This window comes from Coenobita brevimanus, chromosome 64, assembly GCF_032717465.1.
Source record: "Coenobita brevimanus isolate Jiangsu-jjx chromosome 64, ASM3271746v2, whole genome shotgun sequence".
Lineage (NCBI taxonomy): Eukaryota > Metazoa > Arthropoda > Malacostraca > Decapoda > Coenobitidae > Coenobita > Coenobita brevimanus.
The window spans coordinates 152716-170223 of record NC_137017.1 but is presented as its reverse complement, the minus strand read 5'-3'; the positions used below and the strand labels follow the sequence as shown (position 1 = coordinate 170223).

General features: G+C 37.9%; 1 protein-coding gene across 1 annotated transcript in view; it reads left to right on the top strand.

Moving 5' to 3' along the window:
• Cip4 (formin-binding protein 1-like Cip4) overlaps window positions 1-17508 on the top strand; it is a 174020-nt gene that overhangs the window by 131498 nt on the left and 25014 nt on the right. The window contains exons 7-9 of the mRNA XM_080276113.1: window positions 1031-1216; window positions 3280-3486; window positions 17138-17259. Of these exons, the coding sequence (XP_080132239.1) occupies window positions 1031-1216; window positions 3280-3486; window positions 17138-17259 (515 nt within the window). The remainder of the gene's footprint in view (window positions 1-1030; window positions 1217-3279; window positions 3487-17137; window positions 17260-17508) is intronic.

Genomic DNA, 17508 nt, shown 5'->3' with positions numbered 1-17508 from the left:
ATGCTATAGCTTTACAAATTTGGTAATGAAAAGTTATATTTGGTAATGAAAGTTGAGGAGATTGGTAATGTGGCCGTTGCTATCTGGCAACTCTGTTACCCCGCCATCATCAACAGTCACAGCCAAACTCCGATCGTGAGCAGATGCTTATAGCAGTGCAAGCCACAGGTGCTTGTTTTTTGTGAATAAACAGTGAATAAACTGCAGTACTCTGCCACTACAGGAATTTACAGTGTTGTACAGTGTTAAGAAATTAGAATTTAGAGTGCAAAGGATTAACTGTGGACTGCAAACTGGCGGTTCAAACCAGTCCAGGAGCCAGGGACTTGTTGTAAGTACCCAGAATGTTTAATATTGTATAAACTCACCTCTAAAACCTCATTTTATGGTTCTTTTGCATTTATTTCAGTATTCTATGTCCCTTATTGGTGTGATTTGGGTCTTAAATAGGTGCAATGCATATCCAGAGGGAGTTGTATAGGTGTTTTTCTGAGTTAGGGTCCATAAGTACAAGTCCAGGAGGCTGGGGCCCAGTATCCGGACAGGATCACTATCCGGACATGCCTTTGGCTCTATTACGTCGAATATTGGAGGGATTACTGTATATATATATATATATATATATATATATACACATACTCAAACCTCGATTTAAGGGACCTCCATTTATAGGATTTCGCTGAATATTCTACCTGCCAAATGGACATGACCATTCAAAAATGATACATAATGTCTAGGTTATACACATTAATATGCTTCTTTATACAGTACCCGTAAAATAATATTCACAGTTATATAAATAATTATGGTAAGTAAAACAATCACTGCATTTCATAATAAGATTGTCTTTTTATGTGGTAAAACAATGGACATTTTCAAATAAGGGACAAGTTAATTCCCCATTTAGTCCCTAAAATTGAGGTTTGAGTGTATTTATATATAAATAAATAAGTATATAAATATATGTATATACTGTATATATAGATAGATAGATAGATAGAAAATATATATATATTTTTTGTTCTTGCAGGGGGATCATTACAACACAGTCATGCCCAGCATCTTCAAAGGTCTACAAGATTTAGATGAAAAGAGAATCATTAATTTCAAGATTCTTCTAAAAAAGAGTGTAGATATAGAGAGATCTGTCTTCCCAATAATAGATAAATGTTTAGATGGTATTGTTACTGCAGCCGACTCCATAGATGAGAAAAGTGTGAGTAACTCGTGTATTTTATAGTTGTTATGAATTTGTTAATGGTCCTCATACTTTAATGTTTTTTTGTTTTTTTTCAGTTTCTTAACCTTACCAATCCCATTTATAATTATGAAAAGTACTGGTAGGATGATAAAGGTGATGATGAAGGATGTGATTAGGATTACAAGCGAGCGAGTACAGCAAGCGAAGAGAGTAAGCGTAGCGAGGTGATGTTTATATTCAGCTAAGAAATGAACAGTCCAACATGACACGGGCCGACCTTGATTGATTTCAGAGGCTAATAATTTTTTCTTCTGTGTGAGATAAAGAAGAGATTCTTTCAACAGGCAGTAGATACATTCAGTAGATTTTGTTTTTAGTCCTATATTTACTGATGAGACCAAAGAAACCCCTTGGAATCCCAGTTTCCCAAGGAAATGTACCAAGGGCTTCAATTGACATGCTCCACTATAAAACTGAAATAAAAAAGATTTCCCATTGTAACACCAGGTTTTCTTGCATGAATTCTAACAATTAAATATCAGATATTATGCTCATAATTTTACATGATTTTTTTTTCTATGTTTAGGGGGTGAAATCAGCAAGGGTAATTACCCCATCTCTGGGTTGCATCATTCAGTCAATAGCCAAGTATTTACCGACATAGTTCATTGACACAGCAAGCAGGGAGCAGAGAATCGAACATACAGAGAGATAATGGGAGAAAGTAAATATTTTAGCTCGATTATTCTTCTGTTATTGTTCAGCTACCTCACCAGCAATTTTTACACCAATTTGAAATTATGATGATAAGTGTATATACAAATGCTTGCTTGCTTGTCACAAGCTCTCAAAGCACACTTTACTTGTTATGAATATGATGATTTTTTGATAATGTAATCATTGAGCATCAGAAATATTTTTATATACCATACCTATGGACAGGACTTAGATAATGTACAGTAGTTTTAACAGGGGGTATCTCTCTCTCTCTCTCTCTCTCTCTCTCTCTCTCCATGTGTGTGTGTGTGTGTATGTTTGTGTGTGTGTGTGTGTGTAGCTGGGCTCATTTGATGTGCAGTTTAGTTCAAGTGCCAAAACAGCAGTGTGGCTACATACAGTACTGTGGAGTTGCCTAATTCACGTATCTGTAAGCTTCGGATTTGTAATGTGGTACTTTGCCCAACCTGTTCCTGTTTTTTTGATTCCATGGAAAAAACTTGAGAATTTCAGTTCCTAGGTTCCAAAGTGGCTCATTTCTGAGTAGATTTATAATATCTGGGTACCCATGATGTATTCCACGGCTGCAAGCCAATCACAGACAACCTAGACCCAGAAGCCAATCACAGCCTGGCCCTGGTGGCAAGTGTGCACACTACAGCTGCCATGTTTTTGTATCTCCTGTCCTGCCAACCACCAGCTACTTGTGTTCTCCCGTGAGTTCTGAGCACTACCTGGCCTTTTTTTTTTTTTTTTTTCAAGGTTACCTCTCCCTGGGATCTGTTATGGATGGCCCCAACCCCCCAGGAGGTTGTTTATTTGCATTAAATACATGCCCTGAATATTCTAAGAATGCCTGTTTGTGTTTGCTGTTGGCTAGTTAATTGTAGGTAGGGTGCTGCTGGGGGGTTCCACGAGGGTCCAGACTAAGTATCCTTTTTTCCCATTAGCTCTCAACTCTGTAAACCGCGGATTTCGTAAACCACTGGTAGGGACCAGTCTCTAATTGCCGCGGATTAGACGACTCCACTGTAGTTTCTTGTACACTATATAATGCTCTTTTGTTGTTTAAACTCCTTATAAACTTGTCAGAATGTATTTAAAACCTGTTAGAAATTATTACTTTGAATTAGTCTGCAACTTTTAAGACTGTTTCTGGTATTTGTAATTGATAAAGTCATACAGTTCATTGTTTTAGCCTTAAACAGTTTACTACAAATGTAGCTGTTTCATGCTTCTTTTTCTGATTGAGTAGTTTTCAGTAGACACTTTTAGAGATTTACTAGAATGCCACACTAAATTCATTTTTGAATGGATAAGTGATGTAGATAATTACTATTCTGGGAATGGTTTCTTAACAGGATTCCCAGGTGGTCATAGAGAGGTATAAATCCGGGTTCACTCCTCCGGGGGACATCCCCTTCGATGACTTAAGCACACCTAGACAGAATGGAGACACAACCCCAACCCCACACCACCCTGTTAGGCAGGATACCATCAAGGGGACCATATCTGCCTCTAAGCTCAAGAAGAGGAGTGGCTTATTTGGCATCTTTGGCTCCAATAAGGTGAGTTGAGAACTGAGTGCTTTGCAGTTTATATTTGTTTGGTGTCTGAAGTAATCGTAATCAGTTGTATACGCAGTACTCACATTATTACCAGTATGAACATTTATTAATATATATTGTAGTTCTTTCTTTTATTATTACTTTACACCAATTTTTTGCTGAAAAATATGTAGCTTACTTATAAATTTATGTCTTTGACCTTGCAGCACTATTCAGTTCATTCACATGAAAGCATTTAAAATATCTCTTGCATGATGCAGTAGTCAATAGAAAGTTGAAGTGTGATGTCCCATAACCATGACAACCCTCTGCTGGTTCTAAACAAACAAAGCAGATGATACCATTTGTCCCATAACTGCAAAGCAAAGGGGTTTAATGCACATCACAAATGTATCAATGATCATCACAGGCACTGATAACCATTCAGAGCTTTGAAGTGTGTTTCTCTTTCAAGGGGATGAAAAGGAAGTGAAATGTGGGTAAAGCTAATAAGCCTACAGATCTCCTACTTCATTGTCACCAGTAAGTAGCTGCCATTTTAGTTACTAAAGGCACTCCAGTCAGATTGAGCCTGTGTAGGTTTATATCCAAGGGATGGTTGGGGTTTATCGCTCATATAATGCCACTCAGGGCTGAGTGAGGCTGGTCACTCTCATCTTATATGTCAGGACCAACTTGCCTAACCATGGACTTCTCAGCATCTCATGGGGCAGCCTAGGATTGGATGATGGCTGGATGGAATGAGAAAGTAAACAGACCCACTATATCAGCTACTGTGAATATTTTCTTGTCGATGAAAATAAGGAGACAAAAAAGACATAAGACAACTTGTATAGGATGCAGACACCTCCAGAATCTAGCAAGCCTAAATCATGTCCTGGTAATGTCCAGCTTATCAACTCTGCTTGAAGCAGAAAATATTATCCTCCAGACACTTACAGAATGCTATAACGGGAACTTCATCATCATCATCATCTGAACCTCCTTTCCCACCCAAGGGCAGGGTGAGGATTAGCAACATCCAGACAGCCCAAGTTTGCCCAGTCCAATGGGCCATGCTTCCATTCACTCATCATTCAAACCTCTAGAATCCTGGCTTTATCTGATACGCCAAAAACATTCACCACATTCTGTAGCTTCACATAAATGTATCCGATAGAGTCAGTCTGGATGCTGTCACGTTAAAAATGAGTGCCAAATTTTTGATCATGCTCATCTTACAACATTCATCCAGCCAGCTCGATCTCTTGTCAGTCCTCTAGCCTCCCCAACTTCCATACCTCTCTTCCTCACACACATTCACCATATCCCTCCACCTTGTCCCTGGCCTACCTCGCCTCCTCCCTTCTTCAAATTCACTCAGATGTACCTTTTTCACCACTCAATTGTTATCCATTTTCTCCACATGACCATACCATCTTAGCACACTCTCTTTGATCCTGGTGTCCACAGACTTGCTCATTCCACATCTTTCATGAATCACATTAGTTCATATCCCATCCACTCTCTGTACTCCACATACATTCCTCAGCAGTCCCATCTCCACTGCACTTGCTCTTGACTTCATTTTCATGCCAAACCATAGTCTCACATCCATATGTTAAAGATGGCACTAACACTTCATCATGTAAGCCTTGTGCAGGTGCAATACTCAAGCCTCTGTTTCTCATCAAGGCCTTCATAGCACCAGCTACTTTCTCTCCTTGTGTCACTCTACTTTCCACTTCTTTTGCACATTTTCCTCTCTTTTGTCACTGTACCTAGGTATTTGAACTCTCACCAATTCCAGTCTCTCATCATTCACTGTAATATAGTCCATCTCACAAGCATTCTCCATTATCAGTCTTACTGCAGATATTTGATCCACACATCCTCTGCTGCTCCTAAAGCCACCCTGTTCATCACTGACTAGGATTTCTGCTATTTCTCTTACTTTTACAAAGCAGGAGTGAAGTATGAAGAAGAACAGTATCTTGCCAAATCCATGCATGACATGATGGTATATAGATACTCCTTTTTTTTTTTTTTTTTTTTTTTTTTTTAATGATTGGAGGTCAGTGCAGATATTTTCTGGTACTGTAAAGTACCTCACAGGCTGGAAGATTAATCAGTCACTTTAGAGGACTGAATTTTCGTAGCACTAATGAAAATCCACCTGAATCATAGTAACCTTCACATGGGCAAGCACTTTCACTGAAGTGCAGTAAATGTGAGAAATGTCATTGCTGTATTTGTCCATCAACATCTGCAGTATGAAAACTATGAGGCTGATTTCTGCAGGAGGAGATCCAAGCACGTCAGTGAATGTGGAGTCACGTGGAGAGACAGATTGACAAATGTTGAAGTGAAGGATCGTTGTGGTGTGGATGTGAATGTGATAGGAAGTGTTAGGAGAAACACACTGAGGTGGTTTGGCTGCATGGAGAGGATGGAGAGTGAGGGACTAATGAGGAGAGTGTATGTGAGTGAAGTGGAGGGGGGAAGAGGGAGGGGGAGGCCAAGGATGAGATGGAGGGATGGAGTGGAGGTATATGAGAGATGAGGGTGTGAGCTGGGAGCAGGGCAATGAAATGGTAGGGGACAGGGTGACATGGAGGTGATTTGTTTGTGGCCACCCCTTACAGGATTAAGGCATCTGGCAATAGCTAGATAGATAGATAGATGTTAAGAAAAAGACTGCAGCCACACCTGGCACAAAAACTTCAGACATCATGTTTATGTAGACTTAGTCTTTGATGTCATCTGTACTTGGATACATTGTTACAGCACTTGATTAAGAAAAGGTTAATACATGATCACATTTATGGTGCTTTTCATCTTCCTTCAATAATTTTCTTCCTTCGAGAAGAAAGTAACAAGGGACGACATTGTAAAAGCCATGTTGGATGTTTGTTTAGAACCAGTAGACTGTTGTCATGGCGACATTACGTCATCACTTCGATTCTCTATCAGGTGTAGTGAAAGGATTTTGCAGTTAAAGAATGTGCAGTTACACTTCTTTTTTCTGCAGTGTTTATATCAGTTTTGTAGGGTGCTGGGAATGGAAATGTTGTATAGTAATGACAATTCTTGATTATTCTCTGCATTATTATATGGACAGCCATACTTTAGCTGTTCTATTTTGGTAATTTCTTCTTGTTAAAATTGATATTAAGTCATTCCTAATACAGTACCTGATGCTGATCAAGGTGATTTTTTTTTACCTTAGTAATGTGGAATATTCAGCATTTAACTGGAATTCAGTTCTGTTGATACCTAGTATCTTTCAGGTTCATCATATGTGAATGCTGTGATATACTTTACAGTAGATCCAGTATGTGTAACTCTCATTGTTTTAGGTACCATACTTAATGTTCTTTTTCACACTGTGGACTGAATGCAACAGATCCACAAGTTTAATGTTGCACAGCCAGAATTAATAATTCCCCCATAGATTTTAATATCGCTGTATTATATTGATATGACTGTTAAACACATTGTGAATATGGTAAAAATTAAAGAATTATTTGCATGGTTTTTGTTCAATACAGTATTATGGTAATGGTAAAATTTAAGAGTAAAATTGTAGATTCATGCTCAATTGCATGCATTTATTAAAATAATTTTTCTGTAGAGTAAGGAATACTGCCTGAAATACTGATATTGAGAAATATTAATATATTTTTTTGTTTAAAAGCCTTGAAAACTTGTAAATGCTGCTGACAAACAGACCCATTTCTGTGTGTATAATTGGGTTATGAATATGTTGGTAGTTTGTAGTAAGCTTGTGTAAGCTTGCTGTTGTGTGTAAAGCATTTATTTCTGTAATATTGATAAAAAAAAAAAAATGCTTTGTTTTGGGGGATAACATCACATAAATGAGTGTCATCACCATTTGTATAATTTGATTGCGAATAGGAAAAACAGGCTTGCCCCAGTTCGAATGATAAAAGCTTGCTTTGCATATAGTATGTATTATGAATTAAAATGTGCGTTCTTTATTATGAGAGTCATTGTACAGTACTCCATTTTATTAAGTGAATTTACTGTAAACATATATGCAGTTGCATGAATTTTGGAATTGTCATTTTTAAGAGAGGCTTTGGGGTTTTATATGGATGTGGGTACTGATAATACCTTCTGCTTCCTGGTAGCTAAGCAATTTATTTTAATGCAGCATAATTATGGTTTAATGAGAGAATGGTTTGAGAGAAGAACAAGTGTTGGAAGCCTTACTCATGCTACAGTAATTAGTGTCATTATTAACCTGAATTATCCTTTCTGGTTGTGGTGATAACCTTGGCACATTGGGTCACTTTCCCTGCACTTGACTCACACCATCGCCCTTGTAAGTATCTCATGAGGATGCAGCTGTGTGCTTGGCTTGTCATTTGCTGAGACTGCTTGCCACCAAATAAGTTTTGTGCTGGTTCATGCTAGTATCATAATCTGCTGTTCTGTGTCTTTAATTACTTATTACCTTCATTATGATTTACACAAGATAAGACTTTTTGTAACTATGTATATAAACAATTAGGGTCAAATTGACAGGACACCAAACTAGTACATAAACATGTTTATACTTTACTTCTATCCATTATCCAGCCCAGTTTTGCTCCATTAGGAGTGTAAGGTCCTGAGACTGTGGGACATAATACAATTGTATTCAGCAAATGCTGGAAATACATATCACAGTACTTGTGCAGTCTTCAGGTGTTCGTAAAGACAAGCAGTAAGGTAGAAAGGGCTGTAACTCCACCCCTCACACCCACTTCTCTTTCTTTGTATTGATTGAAAGATATGGGAATCCTGCAACCAGTACTTAAACTGCAAGCAGTCTTATATCACCCTCATTAATTATTTGGACTGCTATAGACTAGCCATGGACCCAAAAGTGGTATATGGATGGGCTGTTACATCCTTCTTTTTCTGAACATATCTTACAGAAGACCAGAGAGCCATGCAGTAGAATAACCAACTTTGAAAATCTGACACCAGACTATGATAAGATTATGATTGATTATATGTATACTGGAGTGCAGTACAGTATAGGAAGATTAAAGAATGCCATATTATGATGATGATGATGATGATTCACTGCAGTACAATATAGGGAAGTTAAGGAACAGACCCAAGAAAATGGAGATAAATGGGCATTATTATTATTATTATTTTTTTCCCAAACCACAAGATGCTGGGAGCACATACTTCATCAGATCAAAGGCTAATGGAGAAAGAGTAGATTTACACATTTATATAAGTCTTATGCTCTATGCAAATACTATGCTACCACATAATGGGCTTTATTGATTGCTAAAACAAAATCATCCTTGCTTTAAGAAACTGAACTGATAAATGCATTGCTGATTTACAAAGGACAGTACTGTACAGGTGTGTGTAACCCCATCAGTCTGATAACTATATTTTATCCTTGCACTGTGCGTCTAGATGATTCTTTTGGTCATTTCAAACTGGAGGAATCAGATACAACCTTCATCAGTGCCTTCACTAATATAGGTCCTTCCAAGTTGAGTAAAGTCATCTGGTTGTAGCAAATACAAAATGCAAGGTACCATATGTTGACAGATTGAAGAGGTTAAGCTTGTGCTGTATGCACCATGCTTTAAGTGTTTAAAATGTTAACTTATCCTATTCTCCTGCTGTTCATGCCAAAGATAGTGTACTTAATGATGACAGGGCAATAAATTACTCTTTCTGATGCTGGCTGTAGACATAATGCAAGTCAAAATTTGGAAGATAATGTACTTTAGAACATCAGGGTAACAGATTAGTTTCTGATGCTTGTTGTAGGCAAACTGAAAATAGAAAATTGAGGATTGTTAAATGCTGTGGTATCAAATCACCTCTGAGGCTTACTGATATTGCAGGCACTCATGAGGAGCCTACACATGCTGCCGCTGTGCAAGTTGGATGGGGCAGCTGCAGCATCTAACCAGGAGCCAAACTTCCTCATATTTCCCTGTACCGTGCTTGGAGAAGGACCCTGGTCTGACCTTGGTGAGGCACTGTCTACCACAAGGAGGTGCCAGATCCAAACATAGCGTACAGTATACTGTACTCTAATTATAGGATGGGCCCACAGAAGCAGTTTCTGACCAGTGGTTGATGGGTCTGCTAAGCCAAACAAACCAGGGTTAAGCAGCAGCAGTAACTGATATGACATATACCTGTAGGAAAAGTATTGTGGGTACATATCTTTATGTTACATTCTCCAGTAGTTTCCTTAAGGTACATTTATGCACAGTAATTTAATCTGTGCATAAATATTGTGTATTGTCTACTATATTCAAGGTTTTTCTAGTGTAAAATTTCTAGAATTATTAAGTTAAATAAGTGCAAAAATGCAAGAACTCAAAACTTGGAGCCTAAAATATTTTTTTCAGTCCAAAGAAGCTGACCAAAAGAGCCAGAATCATGGTCTGTTCAAATTGAGATGCTGTGACACATTTTAAAAACTGGATGTCTTTGTTAGACTAAAGACGACAGTTTCAGTGTGAACTGGATTATATGAAGTATTGAGAGTAGCAGAGAGAGAGAGAGAGAGAGAGAATATATTGATGCATAGGAAAGTCAGTGAGAGCCAGACTGAAGAGAGTCAATGAGTGCTAGATGAGTTGCTGTGATAAAAAGTCTTTGACTCCATTGTGTTATGAAAACAGCAGCTGTTATCCACAAAGGGGTGAACAACTTCCTTGTAAAGTTAGTAACTTGAGCTGATATAATATGAAGGAATGTGAAATGAAAGTATGCTACATGTTGCTTAAAGTCTGGTTTAAGTGAATGGAATGATGATTGTTAGGTTAAGAGATCTGTCCTCAGTCAAGATAGAGAACAGTTTGAAGATTTGTATTTCATTAAAATGATCCTAACTGCTGTTCACAAACCAACTGGCGTGATAAAAACATTCCTGCTGATGAAGTACCATCACACCATTTTGAACAAGATAACTTAAAGATATTTAATTTTAGATAGCACAATACTTTCACCTACATATTAGCATGTGAAGGTGTGTTACATTAGCTGTTGAACATAAAAGGACTGTTGTGTCTCCAGCTGTAGACTGTTTATTTTGTATCCAGTGCTGGATACTTAACAGCTTTAGAAATAAAACTTGATGTTTTATATCTATTAAAGCATTTTGCTGAACCATCAGAACTTCTGCTGTCCATTTTGCTCATATCTGTGTGAGCAAGAGGCCACAACAACAGTAGTAAAATGGTGTATCTGGTATAAACACCTTATATTTTTTCCTGTTTGTCAGAGTTCTGCATAAAAATGCTTTTCATATAAATTACAGTACCGTGCATGAACTGCAATAAATATGATGCAGGTGATACATAATCATTAGAAACAGACATGTCATTCAGGTAATATTTATTAGATAATTTTCCAGCAGCAACTAATACTTGTAGGGTACTCATCATCATATTATAGCATAGTCATTTATGTTTGGAGTTGGCTTCAGGTGTAGGATACATGTAGTTGTGTAGGATTTCAGGTTTATTATGTTATATGGTGTAACTTAATAGAAGTGCTTTTGCTTATTAACAGCCATGTTACATCATTTCTTAGCTTCAGTATATTTGTTCATGCATTTAGATTAGTCTTTTGCATGTGTTTTTATCTAATTATTGTTCCTATATATTAGACTAATATGTTTATTACAGACTAATTTAGTTACTGCTGTATGTGATTATGCGAAGTTGTATATAGTGTGTACTGTGTGTTGTGTGTACACTGATTAATGTAGTTACTGCTGTATATGATTATGCAGAGTTGTATATATTGTGTACTGTATGTGTTATGTGTACACTGTATTCTATTTATAACAAGTTTATTTACAGCACTAAACATCTTCTTGATGCAGCTTCATATATTAGATTAGTGGATTAGTGTTCAACAAAAGTTCTGTGCAAAGTACTGCTAATAGTACTCCACCAGTGACTGGTACAGTACTGTACTGTACTGTGTAGCACTTACCTCCAGTATATTTGTTTCAGCTTATTGTTAAGTGAATATATACTCTGTTGCAATTATGCCATTGTGCATGGCTGAAGTTTCAGTATGTTTGCACATCCAGGCAGTTTATGCAGGATGGGGTCATGCACCCTGTCCCACATGATGAAGGATGGAGGGAGGGAAGAAATCATACCTAATTTATTCCATCTCATATTGTTTTGTATTGGCATAAATCACATATGAGAGGCTTCGTTTTTGTTAGTACAGTACTAATGGATAAGCAGAGAAAATGATTTTTTTAAAAATTATCCTGAGGGAGTTAATTTGGTGTTGGCAGATAATCCATAAAATTGAGACAGTGTAAGATGGCAACACTACAATTGTATGGCAGACAGTAAAGACAAAAGACAGAGACAAAAATATATATGGTGAGTATCTCAGTCATAAGAATTACAGTACTGTATATTCCAAAGGAGTATGGCCATTTCACAGAAAAAAAAAAAAAAAAAATCTTGTGCTTAAAACTAATCTGTATGCAGTAAAATATGGGAGACTTATGAGAATAATGACATTACTATTTTCATTAAATTTTGCTTTTCAGTAGGAGTGGATTAAACTGGCACCCACAATACTGTGGTATACAGTAAACCCTCTATAATTCGGATTAATTGGGGAGAACCCTATGTTGAATTATCCAAAAATCTGAATTATTGGAGCTCATGCTTGCCCTTATCCCCAAATCACATCCACGCTCGCTAAAACATGGCTTTTTCACAAAAACATTGAACAGTACAGTATACTATTACTTTATACTCAATAAGCGCGCAATACAATAAATAAAATAGTGTCAAACCTTGATAATGAAGTCTTGCAAAACAGTAGTACAGTACAGTACACTTAATTGTACCGAAGGTACATAAAAATTACATTTATTGCTCTACTTATCACTACAAATACTTTTCACATCCATTTATCACTGGAACCCTTTTCGGACTTGTCTCGCTTAATTCAAATTTCTATCCAAATTAAAATTATTGTCTGATAGTCAAGAAAGATCCAAATTAACCGATTTCTGAATTATTTGGGTTTGAATTAGAGAGGCTTTACAGTACTTTCATGTTGTTAATTCTTCATTTATGAGTACAGGTACTGGCAGTTACTTTCATTTTCTCTACACCTAAATTTTAGTGGAAGTATGATTATTTAAAGAGTGGTCAGAGAACAGGGGTTCATTTGAAATAAGAACTGAATATATTGAGAACAAGAAGCACATAGAGACTTGTGAAAAGGAAAAAAAGAAGGTAAATGATGATCTAGGAAGAAAAATGAATGCAAATTACTCTGAAAATAGGAAGTTATTCTGGAAAGAGGTGCAGAAATGTAGAAGTGACAGCGGAAAGAAATAAGTGTGAAGGATGTAAGTGGTAGATTATTAACCTCTGGGGATGAAGTAAGAACCAGATGGAAAGAATATTTTGAAAGCTTGATGAGTGGGAATAGAGAGAGCAGAGCTGCTGTAAAGATGATTGGTTTTGGGGGTGTGCAGAGAAGGAATACAGTGCCAGGAAATGTGACTCCCGCACAGGTGAAGAATGCTGTGAAGCAGCTGAAATATGAAAAGCATCTTGGTCAGGCATGGATGAGTGAAACTGTGCCAGCAGAGCTGAGAAAGGCTATACAAAAATAAAGGTGAGCAGCGTGAGTGCAAGAATTATCATGGCATAAGTTTGAGTGTGGTAGGGAAGGTATATGGAAGAATTATTATAGAGAAAGTAAGAGAGATATCAGAAGTCCTAGTGAGTGATGAACAGGGTGGCTTTAGGAGTGCCAGAGGATGTGTGGATCAAATATCTGAAGTGAGACAGATAGTGGAGAAGGCTTGTGAGAAGGACTATAAGGTGTTTATGGCATTGATGGATATGGAAAAAGCATATGACAAAGTAGGCAAAGAAGGATTGTAGAAGGTTTTGCACATGTATGGTGTAGATGGTAAGCTGCTAGGTGCTGTCAGGAGTTTTTTTAATAGTAGTGAAGCATGTGTAAAGGTAAATGGGCATCAAAGTGAGTGGTTCACGATCAGTGTAGGCGTGCAACAAGGTTGTGTGATATCCCCACGGTTGTTCAGTATATATATATATATATATAGATGGGGTGATGAGAGAAACACGAGTAAGGAGAGAGGTTTGGTGTTGGTAATAAATTGTGATGGACGGAATATCTCAAATTTGCTGTATGCTGATGATGCAGTGCTACTTGCAAATACCGGACAAGAACTTGGTCAACTAGTGCAGAGTTTTGCTGATGTGAGCGTCTTGCCTTGAGAGTAAATGTAGAAAAGAGCTAAGTGATGGTAATTGAGAAAGAAGGTGATTTCCAGTGTGATGTTACAGTGAATGAAGAGAGACTGGAATTGGTGAGAGAGTTCAAATACCTGGGTACAGTGATATAAAAGAGAGGAAAATATACAAAAGAAGTGGAAAGTAGAGTGACATAAGAAAGGAAAGTAGCTGGTGCTATGAAGGCCTTGATAAGAGAAAGAGGCTTCAGTGTTGCAGTTACACAAGGCTTACATGAAGAAATGTTAGTGCAATCTTTAACATATGGAGTGGCATGAAAATGAAAAGTCAAGAGTAAGAGCAGTGGAGATGGGACTGCCGAGGAATGTACAGTATGTGGAATACAGAGAGTGGATAGGATACGAAATAATGTGATTCATACAAGATGTGGAGTGAAGATGTCTGTGGACACCAGAATCGAAGAGAGTGTACTGAGATGTTATGGTGATGTGGAGGGAATGGATAACAATAGAGTGGTGAAAAAGGTATATGTGAATGAATTTGAAGAAGGGAGGAGGCGAGGTGGGCCAAGAAGAAGATGGAGGGATATGGTGGATTAGTGTGTGAGGAAGAGAGGTATGGAAGTTGGCGAGGCTAGGGGACTGACAAGAGATCGAGCTGGCTGGTTGAATGTTGTGAAAAGAAATGTATGATCAGTGATTTGGTACCCCATTTTAACCCGTTATCCACTCTATAAAGCCTGGGCTGTTCCGAGTGCAACTGCTCAATACAACCCTGACTGCGCAGGTGAATTTCGAATATAGTGCCGTGGTGACCAAGGCCGACCCATGCAAGCATGTTTGAGCCTTCAAAACCGAAACCAAAGCTGAAAAAGAACAAAAACCATACATTCCAATAGGGAATCAGACACTTTCATGTTCATCCATGGCTTTACCAAGGTATATATTGAGCTAATATTTCGTTACTATATACTTTGGCATGTGTTCTCTCAATTCCTAATACAAAATTTGGCCTTTGGGAAATTTCATTTTTACCCCTATGTCTGCGCACCATGGACACCTTCAAAAACCGTCATGAGCAGTTACCGGGTTAACAGGACAGTGTTCGAACTGACTCTGTCGGATACGTTTGTGTGAAGCTGCAGAATGTGGTGAAAGTTTTTGGTGTATCAGATGGAGCCAGGATTCTCAGGGGCTTGAATGGCGAGTGAATGGAAGCTTGCCCCATTGGACTGGGGAAACTTGGGCTGTCTGGACAGTGCTACTCCTCACCCTGCCCTAGGGTGGGAAAGGAAGTATGGATGATGATGATGATGATGACGACTGACTTAATACCTGAGGAGTTAGGTATCACATTCATAAACACATTCACTCGTAGAGTGCTCTTAAAAGCTGAATGAAGCACCTGATAGTTGCAAGAATAAAGTATATAATGACATCCATGAGCTGAAGGGATAAAATATTCTTGTGTACAATAGTCTAGCATCAAGCCCTACACCTTGGAGAGGGTAATGTGGGATTGACATAGAGTTTTTTTATCCATGAACCATTATATTACAGAACAGTAGTACTGTCTTTGCATGACAGTGCTTCATACATGATTTCATGTTGGTCTTAGCCAAAATAATCTCTGGCAGTGTTTTGTGCAATGAACACTCTCAGGCTTCTGTGACTCAGTCATGATCAAATAAAATTGTTTGACATTATCTGGAATAGAATACAAGAGCTTTTCCAGCCATGAGAAAGTTAATGGTGACTGTATTAACTTTCAAGCTCATGTGACTCACTCATGGTTAAATCAAATCACCTGGTGTTAGTCTGAATAGAATGCTAGAGATGAGAGGATTAATGTACAGTGTGGTACTTATATAGTGCTTCTCTTTCACTGCACTGGGAGATTTCTTGTGTGTTATGGGGATGGCATTGTCAACGTTGTCGGTGTCTACCTAGCATTATTTACTAATTTCCTACTCCCACTGCCACACCTATGCCCACAGCAACAGACTGAGTTGTCTGCAAAATATGCAAGATACCATCAAGTCAGTTTCTTGTGCAGCATTACTTACAGATGTCGCAGTATATAGCCAAGTAATATACAGCTCATTTACAGTACTTATTCACATCCCAATGATCCAGGGTCCACAAAATGAACAGCAATAGCATTTTCATTTTAGGTGGTGGTGTTCTGTTTTGTTTCACTTCGTTTTATTTTTTAAGACTCCAACATGCTTGCATGCGTCAGCCTTGGTCACCTAATGGCAGCTCTCTGAGCCTCTCAATCTCTGTCAACCTCCCTATTTAGTCCCATATCTCTGAGGTCACAATCTGTGACTTTGTCCCAGGTCTTTTTCAGCATACTGTACCTCTTGCAGCCCTACCCCCAACATTCACACTTATCACTTTCTGCACAAAGTTATCATCCCCCATCCTCTCCACATGCCCAAACCATCTCAATAAACCTAGCCCCCTTAGGCCTTGCATTCAAGGACACACCATACATCCATCCAATCATTGTCATTTTTGTACATCTGAGCCTACAAATATCCTCTTCCTTAACTGCCTAGGTCTCACTGCCATACAGCATTATACTCCTAACATAATTATGCCACATACAAAGATCCCTTAGCATGGAGAGAAAGCCCTCTCAGTGTTCGGAGAGGCAGCCACTTTTAATTCTAGCCACAGAGCTAGCTCCCACTCCACCTCCAGCACATGACATGTCTCCCAAGTAACAAAACTCTTGCACACACTCAAGAGACTCACCAGCAAGATCAGTTCTTTCTTACCTGATAACAACCCAACACACCACACACATGAAATCAGCATTATCTCGCAGTCTGTGAGCTACATATATATACTGTATTATATATATATATATATATATTGTGCTGGTTAATTATTAAATTATTATACTGTAGTCTACATAATTATGGGTATGCTAATTAATAAGTATAATTGCAGTTGATTGTGCTGTAAATACCTGACTTTTAACTGTGATACGCACTAACCTATTGGATGATAATCGTTGGTGCTGGTGAGGGATGCCATCACACAGTGGTGCTGATGTAACAGGCAGCAGCAGTCATACAGACATTCCAGCCCTTGAAAGGAGGGTGCTGGACTGCTGAAAGGCAGCTTCAGCAAGCAGTCCACTGAGTTCACATTCAAATGAGCCTTGCACCAGAGTGGTAGTGACAGCAACAATAATAAGATCTCTGATTGCATATAAAGGTGAAAAATACATTATAAAAAAAATCCAGATAGTCATTTATATAGAATACAGTGTGTATAACTAGGCACTTATAATTTTGTTTGATGTAATTATATCAGTGTATTGATAGTATTTATTATTTACATTGTATTAATCTGTACTGATTAATAATTCTTTGTTGCCAGAACAACTTTTCTTTCTCTGAAAAGGAGGACTTCAGTGATTTGCCACCTAATCAAAGAAAGAAGCGAATCCAGCAGCGTATTGATGAAGTCACAACTAAACTTCATCAAGAAACTGCAGCAAGGTAAGTAAATTAAATACATATGGTATTTAGCACAGTATAGTACTTATAGTATTTATACTGTGGTTTCTCAAAATTTTGCAATTTTGGAATATCAGTGATGGCAAATTTTTGTTTTGCAAGTCTGCCTGCATTCCTTGATCTCAATTGATTTCTTATTTAAGCCCACACAGTATGAGGCATTTAATCATAGTATGAAACCTGGCTTATAGGCAGTTTTTACTTTTGTCAGTGGTGTACTGTATATGTTCA